The sequence below is a fragment of the Neopelma chrysocephalum genome, unplaced genomic scaffold (genome assembly GCF_003984885.1).
Source record: "Neopelma chrysocephalum unplaced genomic scaffold, ASM398488v2 Primary Assembly neopelma1_24, whole genome shotgun sequence".
NCBI lineage: Eukaryota > Metazoa > Chordata > Aves > Passeriformes > Pipridae > Neopelma > Neopelma chrysocephalum.
Genome location: NW_020897693.1, coordinates 49,732,585 through 49,750,953, shown reverse-complemented (window position 1 = coordinate 49,750,953; position 18,369 = coordinate 49,732,585). Strand labels below are relative to the sequence as shown.

The 18,369-nt window shown below is 38.8% G+C and overlaps 1 protein-coding gene and 1 pseudogene across 2 annotated transcripts in view; both read left to right on the top strand.

Annotated features, from left to right (window-relative positions):
- Window positions 1-18,369, top strand: part of NUDT14 (nudix hydrolase 14) — a 59,909-nt gene that overhangs the window by 35,853 nt on the left and 5,687 nt on the right. For both annotated transcript variants that reach the window (XM_027674138.1, XM_027674140.1), the window contains exons 3-4: window positions 5,279-5,343; window positions 10,166-10,403. In XM_027674138.1, coding sequence (XP_027529939.1) covers window positions 5,279-5,343; window positions 10,166-10,403 — 303 coding nt within the window. The remainder of the gene's footprint in view (window positions 1-5,278; window positions 5,344-10,165; window positions 10,404-18,369) is intronic.
- LOC113963313 lies at window positions 17,738-17,863 on the top strand (annotated as a pseudogene).

Genomic DNA, 18,369 nt, shown 5'->3' with positions numbered 1-18,369 from the left:
ATTGTTTTCTTTGAGAATGGTAACTGAACTATTGCAGGCTCTGACAGCATTGCATGCGTTCGGGTAGTTCGGTTTGGTTTGTTGTTTTTTTTTTAAAATCATATATCATTAGTTCCTAAAGTCTCCCCTATAAAGCTGAGATTATTGTTTGTAAGCAGCACTTAACAATATTACAGGCTTTAAACTACTTTTGAGATACTTTTTAACCTTTAAAAGTAGGTTAAAGTGGCTGAGGTTTAATAGCTGAGAAGTCTTTGCTTTCATTGTTAATGTCAGATCACAATTTGTGTGTGACACACCCATACACATGATTCAAGAAAGATTGGCTTCTTTGCCTGTGTTACCTCAACAATTATTTAAGTGTATTAATATTTTAGTTATTAGTACAAGTTTGTCATTAAAAATCATCACCTCCAGCCTTGAGAGTCTTACTTCATTGACAAACACAAGAGTCTTGTCCTTGTTTTTGCTATTACTATACTGTGGGGGGTTTTTAAATTATTTTTAGTTTTACAAATTCACTTTTTTAAAGTCTGCATTAGGACCACATTTAAGAATAACAAAAGGCTGAATTAATGTTCATTTATTAAAGGATTTTGAAAGTTTGTCTCATGAAAAGCAATTAGTAAGTGTCAGCATTTGCTTGTGGATTAACTGTAGCTCAGGTTAACAACTGACAAATCATGCAGACAGATTACCAAACTGATGACTACAAGGTGAAATTACATGTCTACCTGAAAAAAAACTCCAGCAACAAAGAGCAAAAAAACCTCTCAGACAAAAAAACCAAAAAAAATGCAAAACACAAAAAGAGACCCCGAACAAACCCTCTTATTCCCCACCCCCAAAATCTTCCTTGGGAAGGTATTGGAGCTCTACAAGTACATGGTCATGAAGCTGTGGCAAAGCTCACTTGCTGATCTTAATTGCTAGGATGTATTTCTAAATAATTAACTTTGCATGTGTCCATATGTGTGTGTGCACATTTTAACAGGATGTCAGTTTTCATCTGTCCCCTGCCTTGTAACTGCCGTGGTCAAATGTTTTACGTTGCTCCATGAAACCACCTTCCTTTCTCAGGTTTGAGAGTGTGAAGTTGTAGTAGTATTTCTGTGTAAATATCTGCTGGGCTGGAATGTCATAAAGCATCAGTTACCGTGAGTTCAATAAATACAGAGCTGTGCTATGTTGGGGGAAGGAACAAATGTGGAAATAATGTTCTGTGGCACACAATGGAGTCATTTTCTAAACTCTTCCAAGAGGTGTTTTCAACTGTAAAGGTTGTATTCAGGTGGATATCTTGTCCTTCAGTTAAGGGTCTTTAGAGGAGGAGGAGGAATTAAACTTCTGGACTCCTGGGTTGCAGATGTCCATGGGTCAGTTGTATGTAATTTGTGCACTTCGATTTAGACATTTTAGGGAAGACAAATATCCATTAGACAATGATAATACTTCTCTACTTCAATATGATTTTTCTTTGAAATTTAAATGGTTAAATGCTATGTCAGAGCCTTGGCTGAATTACTGGAATCCCTCTCAGAACACATTGTGTTAGGTAACAAGACCAGACACACTTCAACTGCGAACTTGAGTATAATAAAAGCTCAAGTATAGGTTGGTTGCTCTTAGTAGGGATGTCTTGCTGACATTTTAGGTACATCTCTTTCTTAAAATATTTTAAGGCTACCCTAATTGTTCCTATATTTATAGAAAGAACAGCATCCTACATTATTGCACGTATGCTGTTTACCTGCATGCCTCCTTTGGGAAAAACTGTTCTGTAGTTGGAGTAGTGATTTATTGTATGTATGAAGTGAGCAGGAATTACTGCCAGGGAAGCTGAGGAGGGGTTTGGCTGAAGGCTGAGCAGGCCTGTAGTCTTCACCAGCCCTGGAAGACTCTGCACAAACCCATGTCATCTCTTACTATGTTCTTTCTCTGTTCATGATCCCTAATGCAGCCACTGACAGATGTGGTGTGGGGAAGCCAACTCTCCTTCACTGGTCAGGGTGCTCCATGTCTTACAGAAGCAAATTACAGCTCCAGAATGAAACCTAGAGCGCATTTTTAAGGGATTCCTTCTCAGCCACCTCTTGCCTGCAGAGGTGTCAAGGCCCTGGCAGTGGCAGGTCCCCAGTGTGACACTGGGGTGCAGCAGTTGTGCTGGGTGTGCTCCCTGAGTACAGCTGCAGGTCTGTGGCTCATGGCATTCCCTTTGCATTAATGGCCCCCCCTTTTACACCAGCGATTTCCCTGAATGTCAGCTGCTGGGGGAATAGTCAGCAAAGATGCACACCTGTGCAGTATGGTAAAAATTAGTAATCTGCCACACAAAATGAAAAGCTTAGCAAGTCTAAGCTGATAAAGTGTTTCCTTAGTGCAGAGGTGTCATAGCTTGTTTTAAGGAATGGCGGAAAGTTTAGGATTCATCGTGATCCTTTTATATCTGGGTGTTCTTTTCCTTTGTAAAATCTAACAAAAAAGTGGTCTTGTGCTCCTGTTTGAGACAGAGGCACATGAAGCCTGTTGCTACATTAGGACCTTTGATATCCATTTTAGATTAAATCCTTGTCTAGGATTCTTGCCTTTATTTAGGAAATGTGGCTGGGTTTTTTTTCTTTCTTTTCTAGTGCTTCTGTGTGTTTTTTCTCTAACATACAGCTTGGGCCTTGTTTCTCTTCTGTATGTTTTATATGTGGAGATGCTAACAAAAGTCCTTGTGAATGTTTTAATTTTTTATTTTATATATTTACTCTTCACTTTAAAGCTTATAGATGCATATCTAATACCCTAAATTAGGTTTGGTTGTAATAGTTTAAAGGGAATTGCCTTGAAACATCAAATACTTTTGTAGTGCCCTGTGGTATGATACAACTGAAAGATGTATTTGGACCTTATAATGGATTTGTAGTAGTGCTTTTCTGTACCTGTATCATCTGTAAAAATAGTAATCTGAAACTAATTTTGTAGTAAATTCTTGGTGTGATGGTTTAGAACTCTAGAAGACAAATACTTCCTTTTCTTACAGACTAGACCAAACAGCTGAACACACGTGTTTGGGTCATTGCAGCAATAAGGAAACCATTGAAAGCAGTGGCTCAGAGGATCCTCCACTTAGATCTATTGAAATGTCTTGCTCTAACTTTGTGTCATACTCAAATAACTGCCCTAAGGGCAGCCTTAAATAGGTTTTCAGAAGTTACAGACCTGGTGACCTGTGGAAATATTTCATGTCATTTTGTTTCTTGTGGACTAAGAAACACCAAACGACATTCCCGGTGTCACGCTCCTCCTCAGAAGGTGCAATTCTTAACTTTTTCCTCTATGGCTCTCCAACTCTGACAGGAAATACTAGAACTTGTGTGTTGTGGTTTGTTAAAAAATGTAAATTTCTGTTCAAAATTGGTTGTCAGTCTCTCAGAAAATTAGAAGTAATTAAATAGAAAGTTCTACAGATTTGTGCCATTTCTGTACCCTCTCATCTCAAGATGGTGTGAGAAGCAGACAATTGAAATAACTTGCTGCTATTCCTTTCCAGCTAATTTGATCTTGTTCCTTAATTCTGACAGATTGTTTTTAATTTTCCCATCTGTTCCATAAAAATCTCAAGTGATTGACTCCTAGGAAAAAATAATGTCTAATAGCTGAGCCATTTTTAATGAGTTGGTATGAGTTATTTAACGAGACATGCCGAAGAAGACAAGCCAAGGGGAAGATTGGGCCTGAGGTGGTGGATGTAAGGAAAGGTAAAGAGCAGCCATATGTTTCAGGAAGCTTTCACTCTTCATCCACAGCTTTAGGCTGCTGCTGTCTCCAGTTTCAGGCAGTGCACATCCTTAGGCTCGTGGACAAAACAACAGAGGTTCACTAGCAGTAATTCCTTTTCCCCTTTTATTTAGTGCAGTGTCTGCCCTCAGACAGTACCTATTGGGAAAGGAACAGCCAAGTAAAGGAAAAGAAAATACCAAAGGATAAAAGAATAATATTTAAGTAAGCTTAAAAATATTATGGTCCGTGGTTTAACTTCATTTCTTCTGGCAATCTACTCTGTAACTCCCAGATATTCTAGTCTAGGCCAGAAAGAACCCCTATGTCAGTAAACAGAGCTAATGTTCTCCTCCAGCCTCTCTGAAGGCTAAAACATTTGCTTTAAAATTCCCTGCAAATGGCATCTCCTGGAAGGCATCAATATGCAGTACAGGTCTTTGAGAATAGCAACCATGAATATAAATGTTAACATCTGGACTTGTCCCTTCTGTTTTGGTTTGTATATATTATTATAATAAACATTAACATTATTTTTAATAATCATCAAATAGCAGTTTCTCTGGCAGCTGGTGACTTCATTATTAAATCAAATAGTGAAAATAAATATAAAGGTCTTTTACAAGGAAAGTTGAAAGTTTGACTCAACCCCGCAAATATGCCATTGTTAGACTAAGCCATTGTAGAATTAATAGAATAATGAATTAACTTTCCAGTTGCATAGAGTGAGGCATAACAAATGAGAGAATGCTGCCATGGAAATGAGCAAAATATACACTGTTTTTTGCAGGTGGCAGTGGGCTACCAACTAAGGAGAGAGAGACTTTTGTCTGCATTTTCTTAAACGACTAAAATATGAGAGTGTGCAGAGAATATCAGTACTCCACCTTTTTAGAGCATCTCCAAATACTCAACCCGTCAGGTTTCCCCATGGCAGGTATTTCAAGCAACCAAAGAACCATTAATGTGGTAGCACTGGAAACTACTTCTAGTTTAAATCTGTTCAGAATTGGACTTGGATGGTGTCTGGTTTAAGGCCTTAGCTCATAAGCAAGCAGCTACAGAGACATGCTCTGTGCTTGTACAGAAGTCTCTCGTCTGAATGACACTAGACTGTGCCTAAGATTTTGACTATCCTAATTTGGGATTGATATAAGAGTAGAAAATGCTTTTAATTTTGAGGATTTTTTCCTATGTAATGCCAATGTTCTTAGACTGGAAGTTTTGGTTTTTTTTTTTTCCTATTGGGAAGAAGGAATTGATTGGTGCTTATTATGCATGGCAGGAGACAAAAGAGACTTAATTTTTGGTAAATTCTCATGGGTTTTGGGAACGTGCCCCATTATCTATCCCTCTAGACAGATTTTGGACAAGCATCTTGTTGCATTGCACCTTTGGCAATAAATCTATGTATTTATGTAGTTAAAATTAAATTCACAAGATGCAAGTTTAATAGTTCTGCATTAATCCTTCATAAAGCATTGATCTTTTGTTTTTTTGTCTTCCTCCTCAGTGTGTCAATCCTGATCTTTAATACTTCCCGGCAGTGCTTTGTTGTGGTGAAGCAGTTCCGCCCAGGTAATCCTCTTTTTTAGACTTACTTTTGCTCTGTAGTGAAGCAAGCTTTTAAGGGTTTAGCAGTTAAAAGTTAGTGCATCTGTGGTGATAAAATCTTTGTTCTATATTCTGTTTCTTTGTATGATAGCCTGTCCTGTTCAGTTGGTCAGAATTTCTAACCAGGGAAATTTCCATTACAGATGAAACAAGTGATCAGGGTATCCTTACATTCTGCTTTTGGGCTGGTTATTGAACTCTTTTGGATGAAATAACAAACAGCTCTACAATGACGATGCAAGAAATTGCTTTAATTTGAAGTTCCTTCTTGACCTATCTAGTATTTAGTAGGCAGCTTCTGTGCAGAAGCTGGTGTGTTGTTTTTTTTTTTTTTAATTTTGTCTTAAATATTCCTCTTTTTTACTGTCTTACTGTGCAGTGTATACTTGGGAATTTAAAATGAGGGAAATTCAGGACTGTATGATTTTTCATCAGTATGTGTACAGCTTCATTTTACCAGTTGTTATTATGCATTTAGGTTAATATACTTTTTTTTCTGAGTCTTTATATCAGTTATTTTCATTCAAAGTAATATTTACTTTCTGGAATTTAAAGGAAATGCATATTCTCTGCATGTTAATTAAAAGAAATCACAAGATATTTCACTGACTGTTGCTAAGAGACCGTTTCAAGACTGTTCATGGTAGACTTTAGAGGAAACTTTCGAGGGTAGTGTCATGCTGCCCTTTCTCACTGTCAGCGATGGGCAGCCTCTCCAGTGCTGTGCAGCACTGTTGCACTGGCAGTGCATGCGTCTCAGGAAGTGCTAATTGACTGTCAGAAAGTGTTTGTTTATTTGTTTATCAATAATGTCTTTTATTTGCCAGCCAAATAAAATGGCTCCTGCAGTTGTTGCTCTCTTCGAGGCAATCTTAGGCAGAAACCTTCGTGCATGTGCATATATATATATATACATATATATGCGTACTAAGCAGCAAAATGTCAGCAGAAAAAATTCATTACATTATCTGTATGGAAGTGTCAAATCAGCCTCAAAAAACTGGACTGTCCCTGGAGTTAAACCATTCCAGAGGCTGGAGCTGCTCAGAAACCTGCCCTTAGGGACAGTGGCCAGTCAGACGCCCTATAGCAGTTCAGTGATCACAGCCATGCCCTGACATTACTCACATCCCTGTAATTATAATTATATTTCCATTCCATGGTTATTGTCTGCCTTGGTGCCTGTTCCACAAAGCAAAAACAAAGGCTGGTGCTTTTCTCATTGCTGGATCCTACCAGGGTCCCACCACGAAGGCAACAGCTCCTTGCTTGTGAGCGAACAGCTGCCGCTCGCTCACCAGGCACGGCCCCTGCACGTGTGCTGGGTGACATGTGCTGGCCTTTCCTTGGGCTGTGGTGTTGTGGTCAAGTTTTCCCACTGATGTCTGTGCTGCTTGTAAAGGCAGTCATCCCTCCTTGCTTGTACATTCCCACCCCATTCCCTTATGCAGTGACACCACAGGTCCTATATGGCTGCAAACAGAAAGTTTTGAGGACTAGGCAGCTCACCTGACTGGCCTGAGGGAGTTAATTCATGCTGACTTGAGGGGTGGCAGGAGCACACAGTGAGGCAAGACCATATTTTTCAGTGTGCTCTGGGCTTAGATCATCTTGAATGATCATGAAATCACACATCTGGGTGGAGCAGAGAGAAGAAAGTTACATGCATATGGCAGTTGTTTCCATATCAGTTCCTTACTTGTGACTGATTGGCAAAGGTCTTGGGCAATGCTTATTTAAGTAGTCAATTGACCACACATTTTCCAGTATAATAAAATTATATGTTCCAGGGAAGGGCGGGGGTAGCACCTATGAACACGTGCCCTGTTTTTTTTCACTGTAAGTATAATGCCCTTTCAGTGGGTTGTGATGTTTGGTTTTCTATTGGCTTAAAATAAATGGTATCAAAGATTTGAATAATAAGCCATGTTCCATTTCAGGAGGTGCAAACCACTGGTGCTATCAAAGAGAAATCAGAAATTTAGAGAGGAGCTAGCATACATTCCCAAGTCAGCCAAACTCCACTAAGTCCTCAGTCTGTACTGTTCTTCCTCTTGGATAGCAAACAAGTCCTTGTATAAGTCACCTAACAAGGCTGCTTTGAATAACAGTTGTGATCTTATCTGTTTGGTTGAGCCATCTATCCTTTGTCCCAGCTTGCAGAAAGGAAGGCAAATGCATCAGTTCTACTGGAGTTCCCACTCTGAGACTTTTTACAGCTGAGTAGCTCCAGGGTAATTAATCAATATGTTTAACAAGGGCCAGATAGTTGTTTGAGTCATAGAATCACGGAGTCAGTAAGGTTGGAAAAGACCTCCGAGATCATCAAGTCTAACCTTTGACTGAACACCACCTTATCAACTAAACCATAGCACTAAATAATGTAATGAAGTAATTCTCCCTGATGTCCAACTTGAACCTCTCCTGGCACAGCTTGGGAGTTCATGCTGCTGCTGCTCATGGCATGTGTCCATCTGACCGTGGAGGGTGGTGATGACAAAGTGGCAGTTTCTACCCGAGGAGCACAAGCCATTGGAAGACAAGAGAGCAATCTGGCACAGGGCTGGTGGATGGGTGACTGTGCTGGGAGCTGAGCTCTTTCTTGTGATTTCTGCTCTCCAAACTCTTTATTACCCAGTGCATCACTTGTGCAGTCCATTTTACACCTTCAGTAGAGGTATGGGAAACTCTCTGTTCCCAAGCAGGCAGCTTGGTTTTCTAGGCTTTGCTTATCTATGAGAGACAAACTGAGTTTGAATCTTTGCGAGCCAGGTGATATTAATTTCGTAATCAGACTCCTTGGTGAATGCTCTAATATTTGGACTCTCATAGAAGTGGCTGGTACTGCTTCTTTTCTTCCTTATCTTCAGAGAAAAGCTGTTACTGGGCTTTAAGTGTTGCCATATCTCAGGACTTTGCTCTGAAGAGGACTGCTGGATTAGGTCCTTCTGGGAATGTAGGTTTTGATCTACGTGGATCCCAGCTGTGCTGAGGGAGAAGGGGAATGGCAGGTGCCTGATGGAATGACAGGATGGGTTTCAGGGATACAACAGACTTATAATAGAGGGTTAGTTCAGTCACAGTTTCATATTTCTGTACTCTACACTCTTACCTGCATCCTGTTTTGATGCCCAGGGCTTTTAATGGGATGCATGTGTTGTTCCTTTTTTTATTTTCTTGTATGGATACATCAATACTAAAATAGAAATAAAACTTTGAGAGGATTTGGCTCCTCTCAGAGAAATCTTAGACGTGGTTGTCATTTATGGTAATTGTCATAGCTTTTAGAAATTTTTGGAGTAATGACAATAGACACCCTTCAGGGATCTGTCCCTTAGAGCTGGCAGGGAATATTTTTTCTTTTCTGGCTCACTGCTGCATTTTAAAAAGAAAATTGAGCTCTAGTCATGTTTTTCAAGTGGAAATGGAGGCTCCTGTCCTTACTTGTTTGATTGAAAGGCCTGGATGTCCCTAAGACAAGCAGCTTTCAAAGTTCTAACTTCTGGAGAAAGATTAGGTTTTGGGCAGTGGACTGATCTGGACATCTCCCTTTCAAGTGTTGATCTTGGTATTCTTCATTTCTGAGGTGTCAAAATGTGCATTGCAGAAGGAGCCCAGGCACTGATTTCTGGAGTGTAGACTCTGCCTCAGAGACCAGGGGCTTAAGAAGTTACTGTGGTACTTTACTGTTAAGCAACTTCATTTCTCTATAGACCTTGTTTTAAGAAATAGCAAGCCAAATCCAGTACCTGGAAGGACAAAAAGTTGTCAACTAAACTTGAGTTCTTATATACCAGTTCTGTGAGATATAGAATGGGAAATAAAAGGTAAACTCACTTGAAAACCATGTTATGCGTATGTGAAATATGCATGTAAAATATTTTAATGGAATAAAAATAGTCTCAAACTTTAAAATAGTTTTATTCAGGGTGGTTTATAACAGCCTCGTGGTAACTTTTCATGAAAAGCAAGGGGATAGACATAAGGAAATTTCAAAGAAGAAACAAGTGGGCTTATACCTGTAAGTTAAAGTTATAATGAATTGTCAGTGTTGACATCCAGCCCTGCAGTTCTCACTCAGGCAAAATTTCTGTTGACATGAGTGAGAGTTTTGCTTAAATAAGAACTAAAATCTGGCATTTGCACTTTCTTTAGGAGCGCATTACAGTGGCAGCTGTTTGTAGATAAATTGAAGAAGTCTTTTTTAGACTCCACACAGGAATCTGTGCAAGGAACTATACGTTCAAAAGAGAATTTTTTTTTTCAAACAAACATAAATGCTTTTCAGATCCTTTCTAAATAACAGCTGAGTTGACAGACTGAAAGACTCATCATTGTGCACATGGTATTTAATGTGCAACCCAACTTTTCTGTGAAATAACTGCATAGTTTAAATTAAATCCTGATATCCACATTGCCCAACAAATGGAAGCTGTATGGCACTTCTGGCACTTGGATTTCTTGGATGAACTAGCTTCCTTTTTCAATTTTTATTTATTTTAAGGTGTTCATGAATCCATTCCAGATGATGTAAGCACAGATACAGTTTAAAGAAGAATTTTACAAACATGGCAAGAGAACCTTTGTTCTTTAAAATTCCAGTTTCAGTGTGTCATTATTTTAATAGATAACACAGCTGAATTCCTTGTTACTCTCAAGTGCTCTTATGGTTATAAATTTCCAGGCAAAATTTGTGTACCACCCTTTTTTCTATTTAATATGAATAAACTAATATACTCCCCCCTTGTTTCTTTTTCTTTTGTGTTTTGTTGTTTTTTTTTTTAAGCTGTTTATATGTGCGAAGTAGAAAGGCATCATCCTCAAGTCTTTCAAAATCAGGACAAGGAGAAGTTCTCTTGCCTGGAGGATCCCTTACCTGCTGTGGTTGGAGTGACCTATGAACTCTGTGCTGGCATTGTGGACAAACCAGACCTTTCTTTAGAAGAAATTGCATGTGAGGAAGTCCTGGAAGAGTGTGGCTATCACATTTCCACTGCAGACCTGAGGAGGATCACTTCTTATAGGTAAACAGCAGTAAAAAGTTAAAACCCTCTGCGTTTCATTGTTTCACAGATTGCTGCAGTGTCCTGAATGTTCCCTCTTCCCTTATTTAAGCAGTGTGTTGGAGGAACGTGGACGTCTGAAAGTACATGAAAGGTGTAATTTTCAGCAAGTGAGAGGAGTATTCACAGAGACTTAAGGAATTATAAACTCATAATTATGGGATTGAATTCACAGGAAGAATCATACTATTGTGACTTGTTCCAAAGACTGTTAGGAGTGGGAAAAGTTGCATTTGGCTCCTCAAATCAGTTTGTTACAGCACTAGAAAACAATCCGTCTTTACCATATCTGGTGTTTTCCATCTCTGATTCTTATTATTCTGATTAACAGTAAAACTGCCTAAGATGCTCTCTGATTAACCTTTAACATGACTTTGCAGAAGCATGAGAACTGTGCCATTAGATCTCTTCATAGTATTTGGTTTGTAATTAAACTTTATTTTAATTGGACAGTAGTTACTGTTATATATGAAGATTTTGCTGATTTGACTGTGAAAATTTTACATTATATTTTTGCAAGGTTTCAAATAGTTATTGAAATAGGTTTTTTAACATGTTTTAAAACATTTATTAGGATTAAGAGGAAATTTTAATATGTAAGTGGAAAAATACAAAATGTGAGTTGGTTGGGGGGAGAAAAAACCCCTCAAGAGAAACTTTGCACACGGCTTTAATCCTATTATATCTCATTCCCAGCTTTTAGTATTGTTATCCAAAATGTGTGTATGTTTGTATTTTACAGAGAAAGCAGCAGGTTTTTTACTTTCTTTATTTTGCTTGACATCTCCATTGAACTAGGCCCTGTCATTGGTTTTTAATTTGGGAATTGAATACAAATCCACAGCTGTCAATCCTGGCAAATGTTATTTCCTGCTGGATTAACAAGCAGTGCTTCTGTTGAGGGGAGGGGGTGAATCACAGGAGCTGTCTTTTACAACTCATTGAAACCAGATTAAGGGTTTGTTCTACTGAAAGAAAAAGTGTCTTCTAGATTTATGAGCAAAAGCTGTCTATAGAATTTCATAGCTTGGGTGACACTGACAGGCTGTAGCATGCAGATATATACATATGTATATGTATGTATATATGTGCATACAAATGCAAAACAGGAAAAGTAGAATATAATTTCCGTAGCTGTAGGAGGTTGTCTCTTGAGTTTATAAGTTTGACTCAATATTAATGATTTATATGTATCTAAAACTCTGTATGTTTTGGTGTTGATAAATGTCTTTGTATGTTACAGGTGGTTGTTCTTTCAGTCGCCTTTTTTTTTTTAATTGCACTGACTTGTGAAGAGTGTATACAATTAGAGTTTTCTTTGTTGAGACCCATGCAAGGGGCTCTTAATCCTCCATTGTCTATGTGGACACAGCTTTCTGCCCATGGAGATCCATGCTGAAGTCAGAAGGGCCTGTAGAGTATTTACTTTTTTAGATTAATGTGAAAGGTTGAAGCCTCAAAGATGGTATTTTACCATTTCTTTTGTTTGACTTCCCATGCTCTGCATTAGAATTTTGTTCTAAATGTCTTCCTGTTAGGAGTGTCCTGTTCTTCTTCCTTCAGTCAAGGATTGGAGAATTTTTCTGATCCTTGATGCAAAGACAGGAAGTAATTGGTTCACTTATGGTCTGCTAAGGACATTTTTTCTGTAATGGCTGTATTACATATAAGAATTCCTGGACCATTTCCAAGTGTAGCAGGTTTTTCCAAATGGTTTATGCTGCTGTTTCTTGCTGTGACTGTCAATACAAAGCACTGGCATAAAGCATTACAGTAATGCATGTGCATGCCATTAGAATTACAGTTCATCATGTCCTTCTGCTCTTATCTGCCATTCCACCGATCCGTGTAATAGTTGCTCTGCCTTATTTATTGATCCAGTGCATTGGGTCAGAGAAAAGTCTTAGAAAACAGAATTGGAAGGAATTTTGGGGGGGGCTCTCATCTAGACTGCTCCTCTTCCAAAACTCAGGCTCAGCTGGATTGACATCCATTGTGACAAATGTGCATCTGTGCTTCCTCTAAAAATCTAATCATTCCATGGCCTCTCTTGGAAACTTTTGGCATTCTGTCTGAAGTGTCTTATCTATCTGTACTATGACAAATTTTTTCCTCATGTCTTGCCTAAATTTTCCTTTCTTTACTTAAAGTGCAAGACTTACTACTCTGTTTCCAGTGGACATTAAGTATTCCTTCACCTTTCACCTATTTGTTAGAATGTATCTCTTCTTTATTTTATTTTTGCCTTTGCAAAGCTGTCTTAGTTGATTTAAGCTTTCTGTCTAGATCATGTTTTCTAGATACCTGATCATTCCTTCTGCTGTCCTCTGCCTTCTCTCCATCTAGTCCACGTATTTCTTAAGAACTTAGTGCCCAAAGTGGAGCACAGTACTTTAGTGGGGGCTTTCCTGGATAGACTGGAAGCATTATCTCCCTGGTCTTAAGAATAATTTTCTTTATACTTTATACACTGTGGTATGTTGTTTGCCTTTTTTGCAGAGGCATTACACTGTTGACATATTCATCATCCACAGTGCCTCCCCTATCTCAAAACTAAGAGTTGTACTCGATAATCACTGTGGGACCCTTCCAGCTCAGAATATTCTCTGATTCTGTGGTACTGCATTGTCATTCATCTCCTGTCCATAGTTGTGCCATTCCTTATTGCTGCCTGAACACGCAGCCCTGAACTTGCCTTTACTGAATTGCTTACAATTTTTTTCAGACCATTTCTCCAAGTTGTCGGGACAATTTTGAATTCTAATATTCATCTCTAGCTTCTTCTACATAATCTGTCTCAGCTTTGCTATCTCAAAGGTAAAATATTGAATTATGTTGAATAAAGGATGGTCCTCAGTGGAATTCTGTTTAATTTTATTTCCAATCTGACAGTGATATCCATTCTATGAGTACCATTTTCCTACTAGCTTTGCACGTATTTCACAGTTTCTTCAATTTCTAAGTATATCATTATCTCCTAACTTCTTAATGAACTTGTCACATTAGACAGGGTTCAAAGCCCCAGTAAACTGAAGTTGTGTTGTTTGTGTTGCTGCCCCATCAACAAGACCCGTAGCTGATGTTTGATTGCAGTTGATCTGTTCCTGATAAATCTCTTAACTGTTGGTCCTTTCCTGACACAAATAAAACCACATTAAAATATTTAGATAACTGTGATTAATAATTACTGAGTGAAGTCTATTAAATTTTTGTAGATAAAAACTCCTAATTGTGTGCACAGTGAAAAGGCTTCATACAAACAAGAGTTTCTGTGTCATCACAGCATTTGGTCTGAAAGCAAGGAGCTGTCTGCTATTCCTGATGACACCCCTTTCTGCAATCATGGTTATGAGAAGGAAGTTGCCTGCCTAGAATAAAAGCAGGAGTTGATCTAGACCTGACAGAAGGACATGGAAAGCAGAAGACACATCAAATGTAAAGGGAGAAATGGTTTTGGCTGGGGAAGTCAATATGGTTCTGTGGCTGATGAACTAAGAAGGGGAGGGCACAGACAATGCATAGGGAGAACTTAGACTATGGGTAAAAATGGAATAGAAAATCCTAGAGTGGAAAAAGAGGAAGAAGAGATGAAGGAACAATGTAGAGAAAAACCATGGGCTGAGAACTAAATGGACCTGGGGAAAGTACTTTGTGTTGGAGAAGAATTCTCTGTAAGGAAATGAGGAAAGTACTTGGACTGTATTCAACAGAACTTTGCCCTGTTCTCAAGCAGTGGGAGCAGTACAGACTGGAGTCATCTGAAGATAGCAGGGGTTTTCCTCATGTATTATCAGGGCCTGTAGCAGTGGTTTTGGGGAATTTTTTTTTTTTTATGTTTCTCAGCTAACAGGAAAAGTTTGGCCACAATACTGGCACATGCAAGTGACCCACTGGACCCCATTATTAAGCCCTGTCAAAGCCCCTATGACATAATGCTCATCAGATGGAAGTCAGGCACTGAATTAAGCAGATCTCAGACCCAAGTACCTTGAATGATCCACAGAGTAGCTGTGGAATCAATGAGGAATCAGGAAAGAAGCCAGGAGTTGGGGAATTGATGCCAGTTGAGTAAGAATCTTTGGAACAAGTTGTTCCAGCAGCAGGAGGACAGTATGGTGTGGGTGAATGAAGGAGGCTGGATTGGGGGAGGTAACAAGAAAGACAAACATATTAAGAGGGACTTGACTGGAGGAGGACAGAGGAATCACACTTTGAAAATCAGAAATATCTGCTCCTATTATAGAAAAATACCAGACAGAAGATGAATTTAAATGCAGGGGGTTCATGTTGCTGTGTAGACAGAGGCAGGGATGATTCTGAAAAAAACCTGTATTGTTTGCAGCCTGTTTGGTGAGTTTCCTCTTTCATCACCACTACACAAATTGCTACTTTTGTGCTTGGTATTCAGTAAGTAACCTTATTTTGATATTTCACAAAGTTTGTTTTCTATGCTGGCAGCAGCTAATCCACTTTTGGAGGCTTCCTGAAAGTTCCGGTGGCTACTGGTGTCCTGAGTTCTTGTCAACTGTAGGTATGGCATCAGTCAAAAATAGCATAGATGGCAGTGGTGAGTGGTGTAAAAAAACCACTTAGCTCAATAATAAAGTGATGCCAGTTCTGTGGTATTGTAATTATAAACTGAGGCTTCATGAAGGTTGAAGGTTGTCAGTTGAACTGTCCATTTTTAAAAGCTCTGAAAGAAATCTGTGAACTTCCCTCAAGGTTTTGGGGTTCTTTCCCAAGTGCAAAATTCTGTAAGTGAATTACTTACTTTGGACTTACTCATATATCATATATAACAAATTTTCTATCTGTCATGGGATCCCAGCAGCTTTCATATTGAATCCATGTGAAATTCAACTGTGGGTTAGTTTCCTAGGTTGAAGTACTTCCAGCCATCTTCTTTGAGACTTGTTTCCTTACAAGACAGGGACAGGGAAATGTGTTGGGTTTTCGTTGTTATTAAAGATGTTATTATTGCCATTGCAGAGTATTTTCTTTTAGTTGTTGAAAATGTTGGTTTTCTTGAAGAATAGTTATAAAATTAATTGGACATAAATGGCACCTCAGATCATCAGGATGAAGTTGAACCAGAGCTTCTGGTTCAACTTCCTTTTCCTTCATTCTTTATGTTCTCCCAGAGGTTGTAAAAAACTCTTGGCTATGAACCGGATACAACAGGAACTGTAGGTTATCAGCCCTGCTGCAAAGAAATCAGTTTAAAGGCCTAACTATATCTTCCTACATTTGATTTTTTTCCAAAAGTGTACAACAAAGAAGAGCATTCAGAGAATTAATATTGGATGTTCCAATTACTGTGCCATGGCTATTACCCTCTGTGCAATGAGGTAAAAATGGTTTGTATTCACAGGTTTTTATGTAGAAGGAATAATAGCCCTGAAAATGTTGGAGTGCATTATAATTAGAAAGATCACCTGCTAGTACACCTGTTGGGTGATGGCATAATGTAATATAATTTTATGTTAATTACCTCTATGCTTTTTTCCCTGCACCTGCTGCTTATAATGTCAGAACTGTACAAAGGTCCTAAGAAGTGACAATAGGAGCTGCATGTCACTGATCATCAGTTTACATATTGCATGCCTAAATGGATCATGAATAACAGAGATTTGTGTCACATTTATTTGTAAACATGAATTATGTATTCACTATATACCCAAATTTTGCATTCAGATGGCTTAAATCTTGTAAAAGTATATATTGCATTCAGAAGTCTACACTTTAACTATGTCAGATTAAAACAAAAAAAATTTATTTCTCAGCTGATAGGAGTGTTGATTGTTTATAGAATTTGTATTTGTTAAATATTAAGAAATTATGAGACATTTAGCTTTTAATTGCTGTCTGTCAGAAGTCTGAGTTAAGCTAATAAGTCTTCACAAGGATAAGTCAATCATTTGTTCCCCATGTTGCAGCAGAGGAGTAGAGCATAAAATATTGTTTCTTTTCTCGTACACGCTTCTTCCTTCAAATTAAAAATGTGATATTTATGAATGTGGTAATTACGAATGCAATAGATGGTTGGCATAGGTTTGAGCATCCAGACATGAAAAAAAGGCAGAGCTAATCTGAAATACTTGCTTTGAATTTTGACCCTGCTGACAAACGTGCACATGTGTGCACACACTTGGTTTGAAGAAGGAACTTCACTGTTACTGAGTGTTGACAAACATATGACATGGACTCAGTCTCACTTGTGGCTTTTAGGCACGGCTGAGCCTTTATTTTATAAGCAATAAGAAACTGTTACTCACTTGAGATAAAAAATGTGTGTACTGTATCTTTATGCTTATGAACTCAGATATGATAAGTGAAAAGCCCCATTTTGTGAGCTCAGTTTAATGTGCTGTGTATTTCCTCATGCATTTGATAAAAGGGAAGAGCTAAACAAAGGCTTTGTGGTAGCTGCTACCGCCGTGTTTCAAAAACAGGTTGGAGTGACAATCTGTCTCTTGTGTTTTCCCTGCACTAAGAAGGAAGTAGATAGAAATACTCTAATTCCAGCCTCGTGCTGCCAGCCAGTCCCACCCCTGGGCAGGAGGTGAGGAGAAGCACTTCACAGCCATCCTGCAGAAAGTCCTTCTCTGGTGTGGTGTTGCCTTCAAGTGTGTTGCCCAGGGTTTTGAAAGCCATTGCATGATTTAATCTCAGTGTTTGAGTGTTTTATTTAAAATGAAACATGGGAAGGCAGCATACAATCTTGTTTTGATGTGTTAACCTTATATTTAAGTTACTGTTGTGATGAAAACCATACCACTTTGGTATCCTTACTTTGACATGCTTACATTCCTAGACTTGCTGTTGTCGAAGGTAATGAAGGTTCCAAACTGTCTGAAGCAGTGCTGAAAGTTCAGTGCTAATAGACTTTTGGTTTTAAAAAAATCTCTCTGTTGAAGTTACAGGGCTTGTGAGCTTAAGCCCTAATGATTTGACAAAGATATTTGTCAGCCATGTAGCTGTTAATTGGAACTATAAACTTCAGAGGAAACTGATCCTCACGATAAAGAGAGGAGGAAAACAGAGCTGTGTTTTGTATAGACCATTTGCATTTGTCCCACAGGGGTAAATTGGAGCCAAGCACTGTACAGACACATCAAAATACATCTGGAACAACCAGCTAGGTCAAGCCAGGCTTAGTAGGTCTGGGTCAGTATGAGCTACGACGTGCTGGGTTTGGGCAGTGCAGTGCTAAACTTCAGACTGACACTGAAGCCCAAACTCTCACCACGGGCTGGTGCTGTGAGTTCAGACCCTGCTCACCCTCCCCCAAGCCAAGCCTCTCTTGTCCTGGGAAGGCACCTTTATCAGGAAGGTGGTTTTCCCAGGGTGAAACTCATCCCTTGCAGTTCGGGTGTGCTGACCCCTGTGATTTCCACAGATGCAGAGCTAATGAATACAGCTGTAATCTGTTAATAGGTGACTCATTTCAGACCACGGCAAAAGCATTTTATTTGTAGTGTGAAATACTGGGGTAAGGAAAAGCATATGCCACAGACTTGTGACAGGGAAGATGGTAGCAGAAAAAGGAATATAAGCATGATTAAAGGCACAACAAAATTCCTTAAACATCATATTCAAAAAGTGCAAGTAGTTGTGCAAAAGCATAGGAAGTTCATAGTGGCAGATAAACCTGAAAGCACAGCGCAAACATCATAGTGCCTGTAGCCTATTTACCAGTCAGACCCACTTTCTCCCTCTCTGCTCTCTTCCACCTCTGCCCCAGTATCCAAAATCACCTGAAATGTATGATGTTTTCCAAGGGTGTGTCTTAAAATAGTTTATTGCTCCAACCAGAAGAGCTTCAAAACAACAAACCTAACTTTTGATTTCTGTAAAAACCAAAGGTACTAATACAGATGAAATGTGAATAGCATTGATTTTTGGGCAATTTTCTAAGGACAAGCAG